Source organism: Protobothrops mucrosquamatus, unplaced genomic scaffold (genome assembly GCF_001527695.2).
Source record: "Protobothrops mucrosquamatus isolate PMUCROS unplaced genomic scaffold, P.Mucros_1.0 scaffold77, whole genome shotgun sequence".
Classification (NCBI taxonomy): domain Eukaryota; kingdom Metazoa; phylum Chordata; class Lepidosauria; order Squamata; family Viperidae; genus Protobothrops; species Protobothrops mucrosquamatus.
This window is the reverse complement of record NW_015386454.1, coordinates 280,482-305,186: the sequence shown is the minus strand read 5'-3', so window position 1 is coordinate 305,186 and position 24,705 is coordinate 280,482. Positions and strand designations below refer to the sequence as shown.

The window sequence follows — 24,705 nt, the reverse complement described above, 5'->3', positions numbered from 1 at the left end:
TAATAATAATAATAATAATAATAATAATAATAATAATAATAATAATAATAATAAAGTTGGAAGGGACCTTGGAGGTCATCGAGTCCAATCCCCTGCTCAGACAGGAAACCCTACACCATATTCAATGGAGATAGTAAAATGCTAAAAATTAATAAAAAGTTGACTTATTTATTTTGGTTCAATCTTTTTTAATAAGAGGGAAGGTGAACCACAGACAACTGTGAAATGGACAATGAAGAGTTCAAGTTTAGGATTGGAAAAAAGATTATAAGGGAATGTATACTATTTTAAATGTGTTTTAATCTCCATGCCCAAATGAGCTATGTCCTAAAGGACTGAAAGGATTAGTTCAAAATCAGATTGAAATTTTACATCTTATCTCTAAGAATTCTGTTGAAATGCTAAGACAACTGAAGAAGACAAATGTTGCCCTATCTTCCGAGAGAGACAAAGGAATGCATTGGGAATTATAATTCAGTTATATGACACTGATATCTGGGAGGATTCCAAAGTAACCAAATATAGTTGGGGAGAGCTGTAAATGTAATATCTTGATTTTAGTAAACAATTTGGCAAAAGTATCCTTCAACATTCTCAGGATTAGTTAAGCAAGGGATGGGTGATATCACAGGTAGATGCTATATAGCTGGCTTAAAAATACTCCAGGAGCGTTCATCAGCAGTTCCTCATTAAATTGGAGGGAGGCATGCAGTTGGATGCTCCAAGATTCTATCTGGAGTTCCATATTTTTAAAAATATTTTTATTTATAAACTGGATGAAATGGTGGAAGAAATACTGATCAAATTTGCAGTTGCCATAAAATTGGGTGGAACAGCTAATATCCTAGTGCAAAAAATAGAAATAAAATTAAAAAATATATATTTTTAAAGAAACAAGGTAAGCACAATTGAATGACATTCATTTAACAAAAACAGATATAAAGTTCTTCACTTAAAAAGCAAATTTTAATATGCATATATAGGATATGATATACCTGACGTAACAGTACTTAGAGGAAATACATTCAAATTGCAGTTCACTATGAATGAGCAGCGTGACAAAGAAGTAAAAAGCAATTTTGGTTGCAAAAACAGGAATATAATTTCCAAATCATCAGAAACTATTTCCAATTTATATTTCTTCAGTCATACCCCATGTCAAATATTATGTCCCTAATTTTAAGATGCATCCAACAGAGACTGGAACAGGTTCAGAGAAGGATAAGAAGGCTTAGGTCCTATGAAAAGGCTTTGAATGTATTGGGCATGTTTCGCTATGAGAAGAGAAGAAAAGACTGAGAATCTATATCTTTGAACTATATGAAGACAAGTTATACATAAGATCAAACTTTATTTTGCATAATTCCAGAGTGCAGGGCACAAAATATTCAGTTTAAACTGCAGAAAGGCAGATTCTGATTGAAAGCCAGAAAAAAAACCTAACAATGGTGGCACACAGTTTAATAAATAAATAAAATGAATATGATAGTGGAGGTAAATACCCAAGCAAGTAATAGGCTTCCATTCACTGGATGTATTTAGGTAGGGGTACATAGCCATCTATTAGGAATGCTTTAACTTGGATTCTTGTCGAATCATAGATTGGAAGGGACCTTGGAGGTTTTCTAGTTTTATATCCTTAGTCTTTATATCATTCCGGACAAATGGTTATCCAATTTTTTCTTGAAAACTTCCAGTGATGGAGCACCCACAACTCTGTACTAATTGTTATACTAAGCAATCATTTGGGCTCAATCATTAATAGCCCTTCAAAGTCTATGAGTTTGTTCTGAATATTTTATGTTATGTAATTAATTACATAGATCAGGGGTGTCAAACTGGCAGCCCGCAGGCCAGATGCGTCACGTGCAGGCCACGCCCACCCCAACTCCGCAAAGGCAAAAAACGTGATACATCACGATATGTCACATGACGCAATCGAGTTTGACACCCGTGGCATAGATGAACCCATTAACTCTGACAAGCTGCCATCCAACTTTTGAGACCTGTGATGAATTTAATTCCAACTTGAAATATAGGATCAATCACAATCAGGTTCAAAGTATCTTATTTGAAAGGCAGTTCTCATCAACAAAAGAATAAAATGTAACAGCAGGAGTTGCGTGAACCCATCCAACAAGTTGAAGGCAATAACTATATTAGGGAGCAGCAAAACATGGATCAGATGACAGATACTGGCAATATGTCTCTGAATTTTAGGGGCAAAGTAGGAGTTGATTTGTGTATGAAAGTTCTAAAAACTCAACAGAAGTCTACAAATTCCTAGGCTGTAATTGTCTCTCCTGAACTGCTTCTTATATAGTTTTATTTGATTAAGGGGCTTTGAAGAAAAAGCCAACAGTAAATGAAATACTGCTCTTCTCATTCTTAAATTAGATAAATTAAAATAGCCAGATCAAAATAATAGGATGCATAAATAGAAAATATTCAGCAAGAATGGCCTATTTTTATTAAGTTTTCATTGAGGGGCCAACATTGCTGACATCACATCAATGTATATTTGCACTGATAGTCATATGCAATGTCTTATAAATCTTTAATTTTCATTTAGCGCACAATAGAATATTAAAAAGGAAAACCATAAAAGTATAAAATAAAATAAAACATGTCAATTTTAATATTTAAATGCTTCTTTAAGAAATAGATCTTATATCAAAACAGTTCTCCAATCCAAAACAAGTTTCTGCATCTCTACTCATTGCTACAAACACCACTAGCAACATTTGAAAATTGGATACTTCTTGATTTCATAGTCAGAATTCATTTAGGACATAAAGATTCCAGTGGAGAGGAAGGCAAGCCACCAATGAGAAGGAATGGCAGCTGCAAAGACATATCCTTTTCACCTATTTCATATTACCATTTCAAGAACCTTAGGAGTTCTTTCTTAATCTATTTTGCTATATATATCTAGGGAGCACCCTGCGTACATAAGATACACAATATTCATTTCTGCATACTGGCATCAAAAGAACTTCAAATGGTTAGAAGGAAAAGTTAATACTGAAAAGTGCTGTGTATTCTGCTAAAGAGGAAAGTTAAAAAAAATAATTCCAGAGGGAAACAATTCTCTGCTGTATTATTGCCAGTGTACTAAATGGAATCACCAAGAATTAAATTCAACTTGAGGTTTTATACTATTGTATGTGGATTTTAAAATGTTTAAACTTTTCTTCTTTAAAAAGTTAATTCACATAATTTCAAATGAATAGTTTCACAACGGTTGAAGCTTTTGTGCAAAGATGACATCTGAAACAAAAGCAGCAATTCTGAGAGAAGCTGATAGTTTGACTGCAAAAGAAGGCATAGCTTAAATCTTTCCCCCCAGGAAGAATTCATTGGATGCCTGACCTAATCTAGCCTTTTCCAACTGCTCTCCTGAATGCCAGAACATGTTATTAAATTATTGTGGAAAGTGCATTTTGTCAAATATATTTAAATCAGTAAGGAGAAGGGCGGGATAAAAATCCAAACAAATAAATAAATAAATAAAAAAGTAGATTTTAAATATAAAGGAAGTCGGACAATTATGCAATGACAAAACCAACAACAACAAAATCCACAGAATACGGTAGTTTAACACTCCTTTTCTTTTGAAAAAAAAGGGGGATTGAAAAGCTAAAACCCACAAATCAGAACATTTCAATCATGTCCTGTTTGCTTATAATTTTTCACTCCCACCCATGTTGGGGAGGTGGAACATTCTAGCCTTTGAGAAATCCAAGTCTTTGTTCAGCCTTCAGCCCATATCCAAATCTCACAAGGAAAGCGGAATGTGGGAACCTATCATTGTATTTTGGAGAGCCATCATGTACTGTATTACTTATCGCAGCTATATTGATATCATTCCTTCTTTCTGATTGACCTTGCACAATCCATATATTCATAGGCATACAGTGGGAAAACTAGACTCTTTAGGAATCTACCACGCTATGCAAGTTCTCTGCATGCATGAACACATACATTTCAAAATCATTTCCTGAACATCAGGGGATCAGGAAAAACTCTTGGAAAACAGTATTTACAAGACCAGTATTTACTTACACACCCTTGAAAAAAAGTGATGATGAACTGTATAATTTGCAGATTTAACATTTTGCTACTGACAACAGTCAGCTGAAGTCAACACTTTAATTATATTTCCAGCTTTAAGAAAGGAAATTTAATCTTCTGGCCAACTATGTCCTTGTGGAGATTCCCTCATTGGTAAATGGACAAAATATTAGAAAAGCAAGTTGAAAGAATTAAAGAACTGAACACTGAAGCCAGTTAATAGTTCTCAGTATGTTGTATTTGGTAACGAATATTATTATCTGATCTTAAATATGCTATACAGGAGATAATAATCATAAACAAACACTTCTGAAGCATATGATTTCTGCCATAAGAAAATAATGTTCACTAACTTATAACATTCCTTTCAAATGTCCTTTATGTCATTTTACAGTACAAATAACATCATGTAATGCATTATTTATTTTCAAATGTGTAATTTACTCAATAAAGTATAAAAAAAGCCTTGTTTGGATCAGGTTATATGTTTTCACCATCCTTGGACATACGAAGTATCAGAAGGCTAAAAAAAAGAGGGGGAAAACTAAAGTAGTTTTCTAGGAATGATTCTGATCTAGGCATTTATTTATTCAATTTTATACAAGGCTGAACATTTTCCAGATTTTTCAGAGTTCGAATCATTAAGTAGTAAGGCACATGGATCTCGTTTCCACTCAAAGCAGGAATTTTATTCCCCTCCAAAAACCCCAAATTCATATTTTAGCCAAATGCATAACAGAAAGCAAACCTGAACTTGTTGGAAAGCTTTGAGCCTCTTCTTGAATCTGGAAGGCAGAACAAAATCACATCCTCGAGCTAATAATGCCAATTCCTTTCGCAGATCAGGGTCTTGTCGTAAAGAAATCTCCTTTATCCTCATGCTTTCAGATTTCATATAATGCTTATGTGTGCACCAGTCCAGGCTCTTGAGTGCCAGTAAGCAGCAGAGTCCTATTATCACACAGTGCCACTTAAAGTAGCAGCTGTGTTTTACTTCTGTGTTATTCTGAGAGCCAGTTCAGCATAGCCTGCTTCATACATTAAAAGGGAACTTGCCAGGACTGCAAACACAGACAGGAAAGTAACTTAGGAATCTGTCCCTTACTTCACACATTCCAATATTTTAATGGTATGATATATATGTGAGCCTCTCATAAAAGTAATGTTTTTAACCATCAATAAAATAAACATCTGGTTTAGTAAAAACAATGAAGGAGGAACAATCTCAAAGTAGTCTTATTTATTTGTATTCTGCCTTTATTATTTTTATATATAACTAAAAGCTGCAAACATATCTAATACATTTTCCTCCTCCTATTTTCCCCACAACAACAGAATAATAACTTTTCTTATGAAAGTAAGCTGCATTTACAAAGCCAAAAGAATCTAAAGTCATTTTCAAGATCAGTTGATATTGACCAATTTTTGATTATTATCATTTGTGAAAAATGATAAATGATAAAACTTTTTGGTTTATCTCCTTGTCCTTTCACAAACCCTATAAAATACAACTATAAATAGAGGCTTAATAAAACATTATTTTTCTTGCACACTTAAATTAAAAGGAAATATCCCTGAAAAGCTTACATTTAATAAGGAATATTGCACTGACTAGATTTTATCAATGCCTAAACTCTCTCTTTATCCAGTGTAGATCTATTTCATCTTATGCAAGCAATAAAACTGAAATATTGTATGAATAAGGTTAAGCCATGTCAACTGAATCAAATCATCTACATCCTTCCTATAAGTATAAGACCAGTATAAAATTAAATATTAATATCTTATGGCTAATAGCAACCTATTCAAAAATGCTGTTTAATTTTATAAATTTGATCTTCTTTAGTTTTTGGTGTTTTCCATTATTTTTTCAGTGGAAAAATATTTCTGTAAACTTACTCCTTTTTCATACTTATCAGTTAACAGAATTTGTCCAGATATAGTTACAATTTTACCATATAACTGTGGTTAGAAACAACTAATTAGAAAGTAAAAATCAGTTGATCATCCATTCTTAATTGACTACAAGATTTAAATCTATCAATGAAAAGTAGGTGTATATGTAGATTCTTCTTTTCTATAGCTTAATTTTCATTTGTGGTTTTGACTACCGTATGAATCAGAATCCAAAGGGAGAACCAAAATAGCTGATGAGCAGCACATACAACAATACGTTTTCACAAATGGGTAACCAACAACATTCTTTATTTCTTTCCAACCAACTTTAAAATCAGACTGAAGAACTCATTTCATCAGACCCATATTACATTAAGAAATATATTTATTGTACTTAGTTTTTAGTGACTTGCTCAATTTTGTTATTTCTGTGAATTTTGTATATTAACTAATAAAATTATATTATTTGGTAATCTATGCATACAGTTTTATCTGTAATACAAGCAGCATTTTCTCTTTGCCTGTTAAAAAAGAGAGGCAGAGAAGTTTCTTTGAATACTATGTGAAGCAGTTTGCATCTATAGACCAACTTTAAACCAGGAAGCAGGGCTAGCCTAATCCCATTGGTTCATCCTCTCCCTTGTCAGCAAAGAGCATAACACTCAATAAATAGCTTAAGCTAGCAATCAACAACTAATTGAGATGCTATTTTCTCATATTCATTTTTAGTATCTGTCACTTTTTAACTTCTCCCTTCTGCAACTGTTGTGAAGTCCTGGGCAGCTGATGGAGATCAGCAGGATTACTATCAAGTGGAATGCAGGGACATCACCCAGCCAAGGAGTTGCATTTTGTGTGACTACAATTTGGTCCAAATTGCCAACAGTGCTTTCTGTCCAAGAGCATAGCTGGGACAGATACTTTTGAAACTCTGGCAGCCAGGAGTTGCCAAATTGGTGGAGCTTTGTCAGGAAGAACAGTTTACCTCCCAAGCAAATTAGCAAGGGTATATGGAAAAAGAGGTGAAAGTTATGTGACCTATGAATAAAACATCTAGGAAAGTGGTTCTGGTTCATGTTCTGGCTAGGTTTGTAAAAAGCAAGAATGGATTAATATAGAAAGGGCTTAACAAAAAGCAAACATCTTCCACATTTTTTATTATTTGTAGAGCAGCCAGCTAAGGCCATGACCGCTTGCAAATGATTCCTTGTGTTGGAGCATTCTGTGAACTCACTAAAAGAAAGTTACATCATTCTCATCACCCAGCCTTGATTCCTACCACATGAAGAGTTAACCAACACCAAAAGTAGGATTCCTTGCCAACGTGGTCTCACTTAAAAAATATATATAGTAATTTATATAGCCAATACTTGATACCTCATTTGACTTTGAGAAGAAACCACTGATTATCACTTTATGACTGCTGTTTGCAAATAAATTAGGAATCTATGTTATGCAATCAGTCATGTTTAACTACCTTGTTAAAACAGAATGTCCTGGAGAACTTGACATTCTGTTAGTTAAACATGACTGATTGCATAACATAGATTCCCAGTCAAATGCTTTTAAGAGACAAGGTATATCCTGTCCACAGCATTCTCACAACATATTGATGAACTTGGCTAATGAAAAAAATAATTAGTCTGATGATATTGTTTTCCTAATAAAGTCATATTGACCTCTAAAAATCATTGCATTGTTTTCAAAGCACTTATGGCTCACTTTACTATCTGCTCTAGAGATATCCCATGGTATCCTCTGGACAACCTGCAAAGAGGAATGGGAGTCCTCTGTTCAGTGGTTGTGTTCCTTCCTTGATGGACAGTTCCACTCAATCATTGGTGAGGTGGCAGGAGAGATCAGCCTGTTGCCTATCCTCTTGTGGGGTACTAGAAGATGCAGTTGTCTCTCCACATCTATTTAATATTTATATGAATCTACTGACAGAGTTCATCTAAAGCAGGGGTGTCAAACTGCCAGCCCGTGGGCCGGTTTCATCATCCCGGAGCCGCGCCCACCCCATTGCCGGCAATGGCGAAAAAGCTCCGATACATCGCGCGACGTCACATGATGTTGCGAGTTTGACGTGCCTGATCTAAAGGTTTGGGGTTTAGTATCATCAATATACTGATGATGCCCACCTTTTACAATGCTACCCCAGGACACACTATTGATGTTGCTGAAGTCCTATCCCAGTCCATGGAGGATATCAAGGTCTGGATGAAGAAAGCAGAATTAAAATTAATTTTAGTAATACACTAGTCTTATTGTTTATTCCTCAGAATTGACAACTCTAGAGGTGTATCTTGAAGGGTTGGCACTACACAGAAAGTGGAAGGTCCATGATTGGGATTCTTCTGGACTTACAGCTCCTGTTAGAAAAACATCTGTAGTTGGAGGCTGCAGCCCAGAGTCCAAGCTCTGACAGGTGCACCAAAGCTGTGACACTTTACCTGGAGGGAAAGAGATGAGGCTACAATGACCCATGATCCTATTATGACTTACTTAGACATGTTCTACATTGGGGCTGACTTTGAAGATCTCTTGGAAGTTACAATGGCTTTTGTCTTGATTGGCGTTTGCTAGTGGACCACTTTACATAAATACTGTGGGCCCAGAACTGGTTATTTATAAGCTTCTGGATGTAATTTAAAGTGCTGGTATAAGTAGTTCTTGTCTTACAACCATTCGTTTGAAGTTACAATGTCACAGTATCCCCATGGTCACATGATCAAAATTTGGGTGCTTGGCAAATGGAATTTCTTTATGATGCCTCAAGCATCCTGGGTTCAAGTGATACCCATCTGCAACCTACCTAGCTGGCTTCTGACAAGCAAAGTCAATGGGAAACTGGATTTGCTTATCAACTACATGATTCACTTGACAACTGTGGCAAAACAGGTCATAAAATCAGACGTGACTCACTTAACAACTGCCTTGATTAGCAATAGAAATTCTGGTCTTGATTGTGGTTGTAAGTAGAGGACTATAAAGTGTTACTTGGCTTGGTGCTATCTGCAGTTTTTCCCGAGTTTAATTTACCTAGGAGAAATTATTAGTGGTTCTCCATTATAGGGAAATGTGGAGGGATGAGGCTTGCTGGTGTTCCTTTTCAGTGGCTGCTCTGATCCTCTGGAATGGCTTTCTAATGGACATCTAGTTTCTTTCACTATGACTGTCTTCTGAAGCAATAAAAACAAGGCTTTTCCAAAGAGCAAGTGAGTCATAAATCTATCCAATGTATGTTACATATATTAGTATAATAGGTACTTATTATGACTTCCTTTTTGAATCAGTATATATTTTTATTAACTCATCACATGATCACAAAGACAGAGAGAGAGAGAGAGAGAGAGAGAGAGAGAGAGAGAGAGAGAGAGAGAGAGAGAGAGAGAGAGAATGAGAATTCAAAGAATATGTGTTACAGGTTAGCATAATGACATGGTTTTGGAAAATTATATCTTATCAATAAAACTTTTACACCACTTTTACACCAACTCTTTTAAAATTGCACTTAGATATTAAAATTTATTTAAAATTAAATATTAGACTATGACACCATCTTAATATAAGCCATACATGCTGTATATGCATCTATTAGAAGTGAATTCTATTCAAGTCATTGCAGCTTGTTTCTAAATTGATATGTGTACATTTGCAGTGTAACACTGAGTGTTTCATGTTAATAATTCCCTTTAATTATAGTTTCGGAACAATGCGCTATATACTCTTCTGTAATTTCCATGAAGTCCTGCAATTTAGGGAATGAAAGCCTGGAATGCAAAACCAGCTTCTTAAAGAGCATGCATATACTTCAACATCTGCTCTAAATTGAGCTCAACAGAAATTCAGAACATTTGTAAAGATGAATGCCTAGCACAACCTACAAAGATAGGCCAGTTGCCTTCTTTCAGTGGCATCTATACTCAAAACCTAAATAAATGACTTTGAGAGTCAATTTCAAAGACAATATTTGCAAAAAACACAATGTACGCGTTATAGATACAAAACAAGAATGTACATTTGAGAAATCACGGGTTGCAAGTGAGACTTCTGACTTTTTAAAAGGTTCTATAAGATAGTGATATCACTGAAAGTTAAGAGACTGAAATTTTCCAGCCCCTTTTTAAAAAGTATTTTAAGGGTGGAAATAGGAGTGGGATACCTCTGAGAAGTAAACTGTTCCCATTCTTACTCATAAAAGTTCTGAAAACAGCCTGAAATTGGCCTTAAATCCCACTCCCTGAATGCCCAAAAGGCCGAAATGTTAAAATTTAAAGTAATAAGCTATATACCAGTGGTGGCGAACCTATGGCACGGGTGCCAGAGGCGGCACTCAGAGCCCTCTCTGTGGGCAAGTGTGCCATCGCCCCAGTCCTAGGCCTTCAGCTGGGTTTTATAAAACCTTTTCGCTTTAGGCCTCTGCCGCCGTATACACAAAAAAAAAAAGATTCAATCAGTCAATTTCAACTTCTCGCGGGGAAAAAAAAGATCTTGCAAAGTTGGAATTGATTGATTGAACTTTTTAGTCCCACCCAGTCTGTTGTTACTACCGCAGCCATGCCCACCCAATGGGCCACGCCCAGCCAATTGGCCACACCCACCCGGCACTTGACGATGCATAAGTGGGTTTTGGGTTGCAGTTTGGGCACTCAGTCTCTAAAAGGTAACCTGTAACCACATCAGAGAAGAAGCGAGACACAATCATTTATTAATTTTCTACCTGGCATTCAAACCAGGAAGTAGTTGGGGGTTGAGGTGCTCCCTCTGCTTTTTTAAACTTTTAAAACTTGTTTTTAATTCTGTCTTTAGCTTTGTTGTTTCCTATGTCTCTTTTATGTCTATAAATTTGATACATTAAAAAATTGACATAAGCAGTGTCTTATAAAAACTGTACATATATTCTTTCAATAGAGAACTGACATATTTGAAAGTTTAACATTTTTTCTTACTGCTTTTATTTTACAATTATTGCAATTCTTTCTTTTGCCACGAGAGCAACACAACCCCTCACTAAGACTCACTCATAAAAATTATTGATATCATAGCCAAACCACTGTTCACGGCATGCACTAAATCAACCTGTGGGACATGCCAAGTAAGAAATAAATGGAAAAAGCTTGTTGTCCTCTACTCATACAGTATAAGGCATTTTAACGTTTATACAAGATATAATTAGCTAATAGCTTTTGCTGGGCTCCTGTGTGGTATATTACCAAAGTTACATTCTTCAGTAATCACCTTCATTAGTCTTTTTATTCTTCATGCTATGAAGAACAAAGTTAATGAGCAAAGATGTTCTACAATTATTACAATTATTATCTAGAGGCATTTGATGCTTTTCTTTTCCCTGAAAACAATTATTGGCATACATTATAATTTTGTAAAAAAAATCCTTCCAATAGCCAACAAAATTATAGAGTTGAAAGGGACATGAGGAGTCATCAAATTCAGCTTCCTGCATACTGCAGTATTCATTACATCTTTCCCAATCGATGACTATTCAGCCTCTGAAAACCTCTGGTGAAGGGAAAGAAACCACTCCATGGGGTAACCTACTCCAATGATTGATAGCGATTACTGTCAAGAAATTCTTCATTATATATAATCTGTACTTACATGCTTCTGTACAAGCTATATGACAGAAAAAATCAAATCATGTGGTAAAATATAAATAACAAGATGGTAAAATATCCTATCAAGTATTAAATTTGTTACCTGCATTCATCTAATAAATGAAGACTTTCTAGATTGCTCAGGCAACTAAGATCAGACAAAGATTGTACTTTTTCTTTTCAGAGCACAATTTATTATTAATTATAATGCTTCCTGCAGCAGGTGGATTAGAAATGCCACTATTAATGGCCATAATCTTTCAGAATAAAAATCAACAATGACATTTTTTTTCTTAACATAATTCTCATGTCATGGTTCCGACAGATGAAACTCTTCAAAAGAACTTCGAGGCATTGTTTACCTTAAATAATCTTTTATTCGAGAAACAAAGTATCGGCACTACATAAAGCCAAAAACTGAATTCCCCTCCCCTGGGCACAAAGTAGCAAAGCACAATTCCCTCCTCCAATTAACAGTCATAAATCACATTCCACAATTAGCTTGAAGTGCGAGCTTTCTCCACAGCTCTCCAGCCCGCCAAATCTTTATCAACTCTGGGCGCAATAATCTTGGATTCCCACGGCTGAGTTATTATTGTTATGACTAACTGGACTCTCATCCACATCTCTCCTCCCAGCATCAACTAACTCTAAAAGCGAAAGAGAAAAATGGCTGCATTTCCATCTGTTGTCAAAGCAAGAACATCCAATGTTAGCAGTGTTGACATCTGCCCCCCCTTACAAAAAGGACAAATCCTGTAATGTAAACAAAAGCACAGGTTAGGGGTTGCCTCTTGGTTTGTTAGGGTGTTTCTTATAGAATCTATTAATGAGTCTGTCAGCTTTTACATCACTAGATTTCACCCAGGTGGCTTCAGACAACGGATATCCCTTCCATTGCACTAAATATTGCAATTTCCCTTTAAAAATTCTTAAATCAAGAATACGCTTTACTTCATAGTGAGTCTCTCCTGCCACTACAAGAGGTCCAGGTACCTTCTTAGGGGGAGGTCTTAAGGTGGAAGCCCGAAAAGTTTTCAATAGGCTACAATGGAAATCAGGGTGAACTTTCCCTAAGAGCCTTGGAAGTTTTAATTCTACCGTGACCGGGTTAATGATCTTTACAATGGGGAAGGGTCCTAAGTACTTCAGTCCTATCTTCTTACTAGGTAACTTAAGCTGTAAATATTTAGTCGACAAATAAACCTTTTCCCCAACTTGAAATGTCCTTTGAGTAGCCTTTTCCTATCTGCCTGTTTTTTGTATGTCTTGGAAGCTTTTTTCAAAGCAGTTTTCCAGACCTCCTCCCACCCCTCACCCATTAATCAAGAGTCTGGGAGGGTCCTTGGGGATGTTTGGGAATTGAGCTGAATTCCTTTTCTGTGGCCACTTTAAAAGGCATGAAGCCGATGCTGCTGTGAACAGAGTTATTGTAAGCCACCTCTGCGAAAGGGAGGAGGTCAGTCCAGTTCATTTGTTGATAATCCACATAGCATCGGAGATACTGCTACACCACTGAGTTCGCAGATTCAGCCGCCCCATTAGTAGTCTTGAGATGAGCCAATTAATTTAAGAAAACTCCTCCAAAACTTAGCTGTGAACTGCACTCCCATCAGAGATTATTCGTTTAGGTGCGCCATGCAGTCTATAGATGAGTTTTAGGAACATCTTGGTTAGTCGTTGGGTGGACGGGAGTCCTTTGCAGGCAATAAAGTGAGCCTGCCTTGAAAACAGATCTATCACAGTCCAGATGACTGTATTTTCCCTACTTTCAGATAGATCTACTATAAAATCCATAGCAATTTATTCCCATGGTTGGGAAGGGTCCGCCACTGGTTGCAAAAACCCAGGGGGTTTCCCCGGAATTCTCTTCATGGTGGCACATACAGCACAACTCTGGACATAGTTTTCCACATCCCGTTTCAATCCCAGCCACCAGCATTGCCAGCGGATAAGGTGTAGAGTTTTCAAATATCCAAAGTGCCCAGCCTGTTTTACATCATGGCCGTGTCGGAGAGCGTTAAGGTGGAGGGGCTCTGGCAAGTATAGGTTTCCCCCCTTGTAAGTCAAACCATCTCTGCATGTTAGGGAGGTTTGACTGTCCTTGAACCATTGGTCAGTGAGGAGCTCTCATTTTATTTTCTCTGCCCCAGGGTCATCGGGGTTTGGGGCTCTTAAAGGTGGGAGAAGCAGTTTATGGATTGGAGGTAATTGCCTCATTAAACTCTTCACGCTGGCTCTCGTACTGGGGCAGTCTGGATAAAGCATCAGCTAAGAATTTTTTTCCTCCCGGTATGTACTTCTGGGTGAAATTAAAACAGTTAAAGTACTGCGCCCATCGTACTTGTTTCGGGGACAATTTGTGGGGAGTTTTCAGTGCTTCTAGGTTTTTGTGATCAGTCCATACCTTGAAAGGCACCTTGCTCCCTTCTCGATAGTGTCTCCAGTTTAATAGAGCCCATCGGATCGCGAAGGCTTCCTTTTCCCACACAGCCCACCTCCTCTCACACTCAGTGAATTTTTTCGAGGTTTAGGTGCAGGGTTGTAGGGTCCCACTCTGGTTTTGGAGTAGCACAGCTCCAACGGCCACATCACTGGCATCGGCTTGAATTACAAAGGGCTTCCCTGGGCAGGGATGCTTTAAGACCGGTTCAACCGCAAATAGTCTTTTTAAGTTCTCAAAAGCGCTCTGACAGCTCATAGTCCATGCTAGTGGTTGGCCCGGACATGGCTTTCCTCCCTCTTTGCCTGTTTTTAGTAATTCCATAAGGGGTAGGGCAATTTTGGCAAAGGAGGGGATGAATTGATGGTAGAAGCTGGCGAATCCTAGGAAGCTCTGGAGCTGTTTGCGAGTCTTTGGGGGCTGCCATCCAATTACGACTTTCACTTTGATCGGGTCCATTTCAATGCCCTCACTGGAAATTCTGTAGCCAAGATAATCTAGTCGGGTCTGATGAAACTCACACTTTGATAGTTTGACATAAAGTTTGGCATTCAATAGTTCTTTAACACTTCTCTCACTAGTTTTACGTGGTCAGTCATATTCGTGCTGTATATCAGGATGTCATCAAGATACACCAGAACCCCTTTGTATAAATGGTCATGTAGTACCTGATTAATCAGCTGCATGAAGACAGCTGGAGCCCCCTGTAGTCCAAACGGCATGACTTTAAATTGATAATTCCCCATGGGAGAGTTAAAAGCAGTCTTCCACTCATTTCCCTCCTTTATCCTCACTCGGTAATATGCCTCTCTCAGGTCCAACTTAGTGAAGACACTCCCCTTTGCCAGGTGGGTTAATAAGTCCTTCAGGAGGGGGAGGGGGTATTTATTTTCCACGCTCACCGCATTCACACCTTTATAATCCACGCAGAGACGAAGCGACCCATCTTTTTTTCTTTAAATAACACTGGGGCTTCCACGGCAGACTTCGCCCATTCGATAAACACCCTCGATAGGTTTTTGTCCACATACCGCTGCATCTCCTCCATCTCAAGGGGGGACAAAGCGTACATTCTCAGTCGTGGGGGTTTGGCTCCTGGTAACAGTTCGATAGAGCAATCATTAGGTCAGTGGGGAGGCAGGGTGTCGCATTCTTTCTCACTAAATGCCTCCGCTAGGTCCCGGTATTCACTGGGGATGAATGGCTCGCCTGGTTGAGACAAGGCAGCCATGTGCGCTAGCTCATTGGGTGGGCTACGTTCTCCTGTAACATCCGTTAAGGGGGGGCTTGGGTCCTATAGGCAACCTCACAGTACTCATTCCCTTCTCCAGCCACATGGGACCTTGATGAGTTAGCAGGCGGCTGGTTGAAGAGGGACAGTTGCCATCTCCAGGGCATGGTGTGTGTGCCCATAGAGAGGGCTCTGAGTGCCACCTCTGGCACGCGTGCCTTAGGTTCGCCACCACTGGACTAGGGATTGCTCGGGCCTCCTCTGTATTCGGCTGGCTATCTTGCGAAACTCTCATACGTATTTCAGTGCAGATCTGCCAGCTTGTTTTATTTTGTGCACTTGTTCCTCCGCTTTGAGGGCAATGGATGAGTCCTCAAACCTTGCTCTCAGTCCTAGGAGGAAGAGATGGGGATCCTCCAGCTCGGCTGCTTGCTCGTTATATAAATTGTTCAGCCACTTGGATGCTTCCCCTTCTAAGCTGGATGCAACCAGGTCGACCAGAGCGGCTGGGTTGGGATAGAAATAGACACAGCGGTTCAAGTGAGAGCGCACCTGGTTGAGGAAAAAGATCAGTTTCTCCGGGTCTCCTTCAAAGGTTGCTCTAAGAGGTGGCACCATCAGTGGTTGCTCGCTTCCCCACTGTAGATGTTGCATCCCCAACTGTTGCTGCCCCCCATGGTGGCTGCCGCCAGTTGCTGCAAGCCTCCCAGCGGTTGTTGCATACTCGGGGGCTGTTGCCACCCCTACAGCTGTTGCTGCATTGCCGGCGGCTGTGGCATCCCCAATTGCTGCACGACCCCCCACCAGTCTCAGCGGCTGCTGTAATGGCACCCCCAGTTGCTGCAGGCCTCCCAGTGGTTGCTGTGTGGGCGGGGACTGCTGCCATCCCCACTGCTGCTGGCCTGCGCAGGGTTGTGGTATCCCCAGTTGCTGTAGGCCTCCCTGCGGTCCCAGGGGTGGTTGTTGCTGGATCCCCATCAGTTGTGGGGATCAGCAGTTGCTGCATGTTCGGAGGCGGTGGCCAGCCCCACTGATGCTGCTATACTCCCAGCGGTTGCTGACCCCCTGGCAGCTGCATCACCCCCAGTTGTTGCAAGGCCCCCATCTGCTGCTGCACATTCAGGGGCTGCGGCCACTCCAAGATCGGCTGCTGCACTGCCAGAGACTGCTGCCTCCCACCTGTGGAGGCTGCGACACCCCCTATTGCTGCATGGGTCCTGGGCTGAGTGGCCGGTAAGCACGTTGATCCGGAGTTTGGCTGTCCCGGTGATGGCTCGGGCTCTTATCTCGGCGGTGGGGATTTGGGCTTTTGGACGGGTGACGACTGGAGCTGTTTCTCCCCGCGGGGCTGGAGGCCATGGTAGGTGGCTTTGGGGATGGGGAGGCTGTCTGATCTGCACAGGTGGGACTGGGGGTTCCCCTTGGCAGGAGTTGGTGGCTGCCTCGCTGATCATGATCGCTAGCATATGGGAAACGGGAAGGTTGTTCTCCACTTTTCATCTCTAGCTCCTCAAATCTTTCCACCAACTTCTCCACTTTTTGACTACGGGCTGCAGACAGGTACTTCCACTCACCTGAGTTTTCAGCGGTAGTCGATTTTGTGGTTCTCCACCAGTCTGGGGAATGCGATGTGCGGGAATCCCCTCTTTGCAGGTCAACCTCGTCCGTCTTCGAAGCACTTGATTGTGGCAAGGCCGTCTCGAGGTGTCTAGAGTCTCTACTGGGTAAGGTCCATTCTGACAACCAGATCAGCTGTCCTTGCAGCTTGGACCTTGCCCCCAACTGAGAGGCCTGAAAAAGGTCCTTCTCCAACAGCTCGCTGGCTTGCGCTCCCCCTTCTGGGATAGCAGCTGCTGCCGGGGTGCTGGTTTCAGGTACTCTTTCTTTCTCCATGTTGAAATCTTCCCCGAATCTTTGTTGGTCTATCCCTCAATTCTAGGGATAGCTGTTCTGTCCCAGCCTATGTACATCCTCGTTACTGCACAAAGACATCCCCTCTTTTAACAGTAGATTGTGAAATAAACCCTTTTTATTTGAGTTACAGACCTGATAATTGTCCCAGAAAAACAAAAGCAACAGAACATTTTTCCAACGGAGCACGAGTCAAACAGGAAATAACTCACAGACTGAACCTCGCAAAGAAGAGAAACCACCAAATCTGGCATTGGTTCAATTTCTGAGCAGTCTGCAAGTGTTCCAAATTCTTATGGTCCATCCGGACCTCGATTTGATGCCACGCCCCTTCCAGATGATGTTTCCATGCCTCAAATGCTACTTTGATGGCCAGTAGCTCCTTCTCCCAGATGGTATAGTTGCGCTCCTCCGGATTCAGTTTCTGTAACATGCGCAAGGGAAGAGGGCATCGCTGGGTGACGTAGCCTGAAATAACACCGCTCCAGTGGCAATGTCGGAGGCATCCGCCTCCACGACAAACGGCCGTTGCAGGTCAGGATGCTTCAAGATGGGCTCCTTCATGAAGGCTTCCTTTAAAGCCTGAAAAGCCTGTTGTTCTGGGGCGTCCTGCTGAAACTGGGTCTTTTTCTGCAGGAGCTGAGTGAGGGGGGCCGTCATGGCAGGAAAACCAGGGATGAAAGTCTGATAGTAGTTGGTGAACCCAAGAAGTCGCTGGACATCTTTAACATGACGTGGGGGTTGCCAACTCCACAAAGATTCAATCTTACTCAGCTCCATGGCAATGCCTCAGGAGAAATGCAGTGACCCAGGAAGTTGATGGTCCTCTGGTAAACTGGCACTTCTTCAGTTTGGCATACAACTGATGTTCTCGGAGCTGTTGGAGGACCAGACAGAGATGCTGATGGTGCGCCTCTCGTGATGGGAAATAGATCAGGATGTTGTCCTAGTAGATCACGACAAACTAATTTAACAAGTCTCGGAAGATGTCATTCATAAAATGCTGAAACACTGCAGGGGTGTTGGTCAGTCCAAACGGCATCACAATGTACTCGAAGTGCCCGTACCGGGTACCAAATGCCGTCTTCCACTCATCACCCGACCGAACCCTGACGAGGTTGTGGGCACCTCTCAGGTCCAACTTTGTGAACATCTTTGCCTCACGGAGCCTATCCAAGAGTTCGGAGATAAGGGGCAGTGGATATTGATTGTGCACTGTGATGGCGTTTAGTTTCCGATAGTCACAGCAAAGCCTCAATTCGCCGGACTTCTTTTTTATAAAGAGCACGGGCGCAGACACTGGTGAAGACGAGGGCCGAATAAAATCCCGAGCCAAATTCTTGTCCAGAAAGTTCCGCAATGTGGCCAACTCGGGGTCTGACATGGAATACAAACGCCCCACTGGGAGACGCACATCAGGGACTAAATCGATGGGGCAGTCATATGGCCTGTGCAGGGGCAATTGATCCACCTCCATCTTGCTGAACACATCAGCGTAATTTGCCAGTTCGGAGGGCAAGGAGACCCCTGGGGGACCCTCCACCTGGCTGGCACAGACATGGCAGGTGTGGGCCACGCACTGTAAGCTTGGGAAGGTGACCAAATTCTGGGACCAATAAATCTGCGGGTCATGGGTCTGGAGCCACGCCAGTCCCAAGACCAGGGGGAAATGCAGGTCAGAGGCTATATAGAACTGAATAGCCTCCTCATGCGAACTGATGGCCATACATAATGGTTGCGTGGCGGCCTTAATTGGCCCAGACAGGAGCACTCAACCATCAATAGTCTCCACTAACATCGGCGGTTCCACAGACAGAGATGGATCAGCCCGTTGAGGTCTGGGGGAATATCAACACGGGCTAGCTCATCCAACATCTCCTCCGACAAGCCATCCTGGAAAGTGTCCACGAGTGCAGTCTCATTCCAGGCTGAATTCAGGCTCAGCAGCCAAAAATCGCTGATATAGGCCTGTGGAGGGCATCGGCCCTGCCTCAGAGCTTTCAGGCGTCGGGTAGCAGTCTGCGTCTTAATGGGGTCTTCATACATCAGACGCATGTAATCACAAAACCCCACAAAGTTGTCCAACAATGGACTAGGTTGGGCTAGCAGGGATGTGCCCCAACGAGCTGCATCACCAGAGAGGAAGCTTATCATAAACCCCATTTTATCCCGGTCAGTGGGAAAATCAGCCGCTCTCAGGTCCAACTGATAAAAGCTGGCATTGTCCCAGGAAAGCAGGAAACATATCTGGATTGCCATCAAATTTGTCTGGCATCACAACTGGACATTTTTTCCTGGGTTGTGGAGCAGCAGAGGTGTGTGCTTGCAGCTGGGCCACTTGAGCTGATAACAAAGCTAGCTGCTGGGAGAGCTGGGCATTCTCCGCACGTAGCTGCTCCATAATAGTAGGGGGTGGAGGCTGAAGGCAAACTGTCCTGTCCCAGCCTACGTACATCCTTGTTATTGTACAAAGACAACCCCTCTTTTAACAGTAGACTGGGAAATAAACCCTTTTTATTTGAGTTACAGACCTGATAATTGTCCCAGAAAAACAAAATCAACAGAACACTTTTCCAATGGAGCACGAGTCAAACAGGAAATAACTCACAAAATACAGACCATGATCTCTTGACTCTGAAGTTCTTTGCAAACGGTTGCCTCCAACAATCAGCTCTGCCTACCCATTCCCTTTTTGTTACGCAGCCCCCAAGGCGTGGCTTCTCACTGCTTTCTCCTCTTCCCTTGGAGTCGCCCCATTGCCTCCCTCTGCCCTACTCATGTGAACTGTCTAAGTCTACGAGCGTCTCTGAGGTCTTCCAGCTGTGCTTCCTCTGAGTCCAACTCAGCTTCCTAGCACAGCTGACTCTCAGCTCGATCACGAGTGGAAGGACCAGCCTCCTCATATAATTCTCCGATTCTGATGGCTATCCAGGCCCCTCCTCCTCCTCCTCCTCTGATTCCCCAGACTCAACTACTGGGATCACAGGCTGGCACAGAATCACAACAATAGTGACTGGGGCTCAGGACCCTAAGATAGTTAGGTAAAAATTGTAGTTTTGGGCTTTGTGATGACCCAGGGCCCCGAACGGAGGCAAAGCAATTAGCTGGTCAGAATAATTGTCTTTGTAAGCACTGCCAATGTTCACCCAACAGCCCCCACATATGCTGGCACAAGTTCAATAAAACAGTCAACGGAGTTAAACAGTTCTTTAAAGTAAAACAGATAACAAACAAAGTATGATCTTTTCAACGCCCAGCTTGCCTGTAACCTGCAAACTGAGGACAGCAAGGAAAACTCAGGAGGAAACAAACTTGATCCAAAATACAAAGAGTCCAGGTACAAGAGCTCACATCACAAGAGTTCACATTTGTTCCCGGCAAATGCCCCACACCACAGCGTCTCCTTAAATACCTACTCCCCAGGTGTGCCTTGTGGAGTGGGCCGTGACGGTCTCCTCCCGAGCAAGTGAGCCTGCCTCCGTTGTTCCCTCCTCCTCTCTGCTCTCCTTGCTCTGGGATCTGGTGGGGAGGGGCCTTGCTCCTTGCCTGAGCTCTGCTTTCCCTGTTACAAACTTGAAGGGCCCTGGCCTGCTTCAGCCTGTTCCTCCCCAGTCCTCCAAAGCCACAGACACCCCCTCCTGGGCCTCAACAGGGAACTCCATGTCATCCTCAGAGTCAGGCTCGGATGGAGGCATGACAGGCTTAATGTAATGGTTCCGACAGATGAAACTCTTCAAAAGAACTTCGAGGCATTATTTACCTTAAAGAATCTTTTATTCGAGGAACAAAATATCAGCACTAGATAGTTAAAGCCAAAAACTGAATTCCCCTCCCCTGGGCACAAAGTAGCAAAGCACAATTCCCCCCTCCAATTAACAGTCATAAATCACATTCCCCAATTAGCTTGAAGTGTGGGCTTTCTCCACAGCTCACTAAGTCTTTATCAACTCTGGGCGCAATAACCTTGGATTCCCACAGCTGAGTTATTATTGTTATGACTAACTGGATTCTCATCCACATCCCCCCTCCCAGCATCAACTAACTCTAAAAGCGAAAAAGAAAAATGGCTGCATTTCCATCTGTTGTCAAAGCAAGAACATCCAATGTTAGCAGCGTTGACATCTTAACCTATTAATTATGGCTGGGTTCAGCCCCCAGATTTCAGCTTGCCAATATTTAAATTCTATGCTACCTCACTAATTTTCACTACTAGCTTTTTCATAAACTCCTATAATTGTCCTACTGAAACTAGCATTATACAAAGTGCTATTAATCATGATGCAGTATGTGAATTTTATTTTACCTTGCATTAAAGTTTAAACTGTTCTTGATATTTCATCATCAAAAAGTATTCTTAACATGTCATGAATATAACATTTATATGCATGCACTTAGATGACTATAAATTTACTGTGGATGTAGTCTGTACAGAATTTCCAAAGTTATCCTTGAAGGAGTTAATAGAACGCCTTTGGGGAAAAAGGCAACACGAAGCTAATGGAAATTTAGACATCCCATCTAATATTATAAATATTTATATTATATATATTATTACTATCATTCAGTTTTACCACATCTCCATTTGAATAGCATTACATAGTCAAGCTAGAGAACTGCAGCTTATGAAAGTAAAATAATTCATATCCTAAACCAGAAGACAAGTGAGTTGTTAAATAATATGCTTTCTACAGTAAGAAAAAATAGTCATGGTCGTAAAATTAGTCCAGATTCTGCAGTTTAAAAAGCATTGACCTATATGAATGGAACATATGCTAATAAGTAAAAGAATGTAATTTAAATAACTTCTTTAAACAGAAGATACTAGTGAAGCAATGTTTAATTTTCTCTACTATCAATGTTGCCTGATATGCTATTCATTGGAGACAGAAAAGAAGGGAAGAGCTGAAGCAAACTAATATGCATCAAAACTATAAAAATAAAATGTAGGGTATAACTATCCTATTAGGACTTGGATTTGGCTAGTCTAAAGAAAAGAAGAAATAGGGGTGACATGATAGTAGTATTCCAGTATTTGAGAGGCTGCCACAAAGAAGAGGGGGTCAAATTATTCTCCAAAGCACCAGAGGGCAGGACAAGAAACAATGGTTGGAAACTGATCAGAGAGAAGCAACCTGGAATTAAGGAGAAAGTTCCTAACAGTGAGGACAATTAAGCAGCGAACAGCTTGCCCTCAGAAATCGTGGGCGCTACATCACTGGAGGTTTTTAAGAAGAGACTGGACAGTCACTTGTCTGAGATTGTATAGGTTCTCCTGCTTGAGCGGGGAACTGGACTAGAAGACCTCGAAGATCCCTTCCAGCTCTAATTCTATTCCATTCCATTCCATTCTTGGAGGAACAAAGGAAATGTTATCAGCTTTATGCCATTCTAAATATTGCCACAATTGTTAAATGCCCTGATCTACTATAACTTAAAAGAACTGAAGTTCAATTGAAGAAAATCTTTAAGAATGTATGGTATAGGTAGTCCTCAATTTGCAACAGTTCATTTAGTGACAATTCAAAGTTACAACAGCACTGAAAAAAGTGACTTATGACCATTTTTCACACGCATGACTGTTGCAGCATCTCCATGGTCATGTGAACAAAATTCAAATGCTTGGCAACTGGTTCATACTTATGATGGTTGCGGTATCCCATGATCCTGTGATCAGCTTTTGCAACCTTCTGACAAGCAAAATCAATGGGGAAGCCAGATTCACTTAACACTGGGTTGCTAACTTAACAACTGCAATGATTTGCTTAACAACTGCAGCAAGAAAAATCATAAAATGGGGCAAAACTCACTTAACAAATGCCTCACTTAGCAGCAAAAATATTGGGTTCAATTGTGATCATAAGTCAAGGACTACCTGTATAGCCCTCAAAAGGTAAAATACTGTACATTGCATTAGTATTGATTTAAAAAAATACATTCATATTTTCTCCCATGTGGATTACAGGGAAGATTTCTATTTGGTAGTCATAGAAGTAGAACAATTACTAATATTACATTGGCACTGCACAAAATAACTGCACAAAATAACATTAAAATCATTTAATATGTCTATTACTTGCTAACACAAACAGCTACATATTGAATAGTCTACCTCAGAATGAATCTACTATATAAACACATTCTGGATTAACAGAATTATCAATGATGGCACAAAATTATCTGCCATAATAGCTTATTGTTACAATGCAAGAAATTTGATCTAATCTGGTAACTGATCATGTAATTAAGCCACTTACATTTCTGCTACTTGAAGATCTGCACTTTCCTCTAATACCAGAACAGCTCCTAGGACTTGTTGGGGTACTGAATGGGAGAGTGGTGGAAAGATGAGGAGGACTTGTTGGAGTCAAAGGAGACATCAGACTGCCTAACATGCTTTGCTTGGAGACATAGTTAATTTGAGAAAGAATATTTTCATTGTCCCCACCATCACCGCTACCTATTTCAATCTTTTCTTCACTGGTTATACTTCTTAAATAGTCTTTGAGCATCACTTGAGTTGCTGTTTCACTCAACCAGCACAAAAAAAGCTCATCCACTTTCATTTTTAGTACAGGCTGTAGAACTTTCACAGTTGGCATCTTGTCCTCCTCTCAATATTTTTTTTTGCTGAATGAAATAGATGAACTTCTCAATTCAGATTAAACAGAGTTCCACCTGAAAGACAAAGTGCCTGTTAAAAAGATTTCATTTAAGATTATTGAATCTGTCTGTCTGTCTAGCTATTGTCTATCATCCATCCATCCATGCATTCATCTAAAACAGTGGTTCTCAACCTTTTTAATGCCGCGACCCCAACCGGTCGTAAGTCGAGGACTAAACCGGTCGTAAGTCAAGGACTAAACCGGTCGTAAGTCAAGGACTACCCAACCGGTCGTAAGTCGAGGACTTTCCCTGCCCGGGAGCACTGCGCATGCGTGGTTCCGCCCCCTGCACCGGCCGAGGCATAGCTGGCAAGCGGCAGAGACGGAGCAGGCCGACCACTAGCTGGCCCAGCCCAAGGGAGGTAAAGCACCCGCCGGAAAAGGGGGAAAAATGGCGGACAAAAAAAATGGCGGACAAAAAAATGGCGGACAGCCTTGCTTGGCGACCCCCATGAAATGGTCGATCGACCCCAAATGGGGTCCCGACCCACAGGTTGAGAACCACTGATCTAAAATATAAAGATGGAAAAGATATCATGATGTTATTAACAGTTTTACATGTTTTAGATTGTGGTATTATAGAGCATGAAGATTAAAATCTTTCTCTCCATAATTTGTCAATTGAGGAACAAGTTAGCAGTATACATTTATAAAACATGTAGAATATGAGAAAGAAAAACAATTTTATGTCGGGGGTACTAGATCTTGGTTACAAAATATCATATGACCATGTTTCTTGTGCCTCTTGTTGCCATTTTGTATTTTTATTTTTGTAGCCTACGTCTATAAAGCCATATGAAGAATCCATCTTTTTCAATTATTCATTTTATTAGGTTTACTTTAAAATGATGAAATGAAGGTTGAGACAGGATT

General features: G+C 40.9%; 1 protein-coding gene across 2 annotated transcripts in view; it reads right to left on the bottom strand.

The window, feature by feature from the left end:
* The window catches only part of PPP2R3B (protein phosphatase 2 regulatory subunit B''beta), a 74,960-nt gene extending 51,183 nt beyond the window's left edge, over positions 1-23,777 (bottom strand). The window contains exon 1 of one of the 2 annotated variants that reach the window (XM_015812274.1): positions 23,425-23,777. In XM_015812274.1, the coding sequence (XP_015667760.1) occupies positions 23,425-23,769 (345 nt within the window). In that variant the 5' untranslated portion in view covers positions 23,770-23,777. Of the gene's footprint in view, positions 1-4,822; positions 5,000-23,424 lie in introns of those variants that run through there. The other variant, XM_015812275.1, reaches the window with a different exon arrangement.
* Positions 23,778-24,705: the final 928 nt, after the last annotated feature.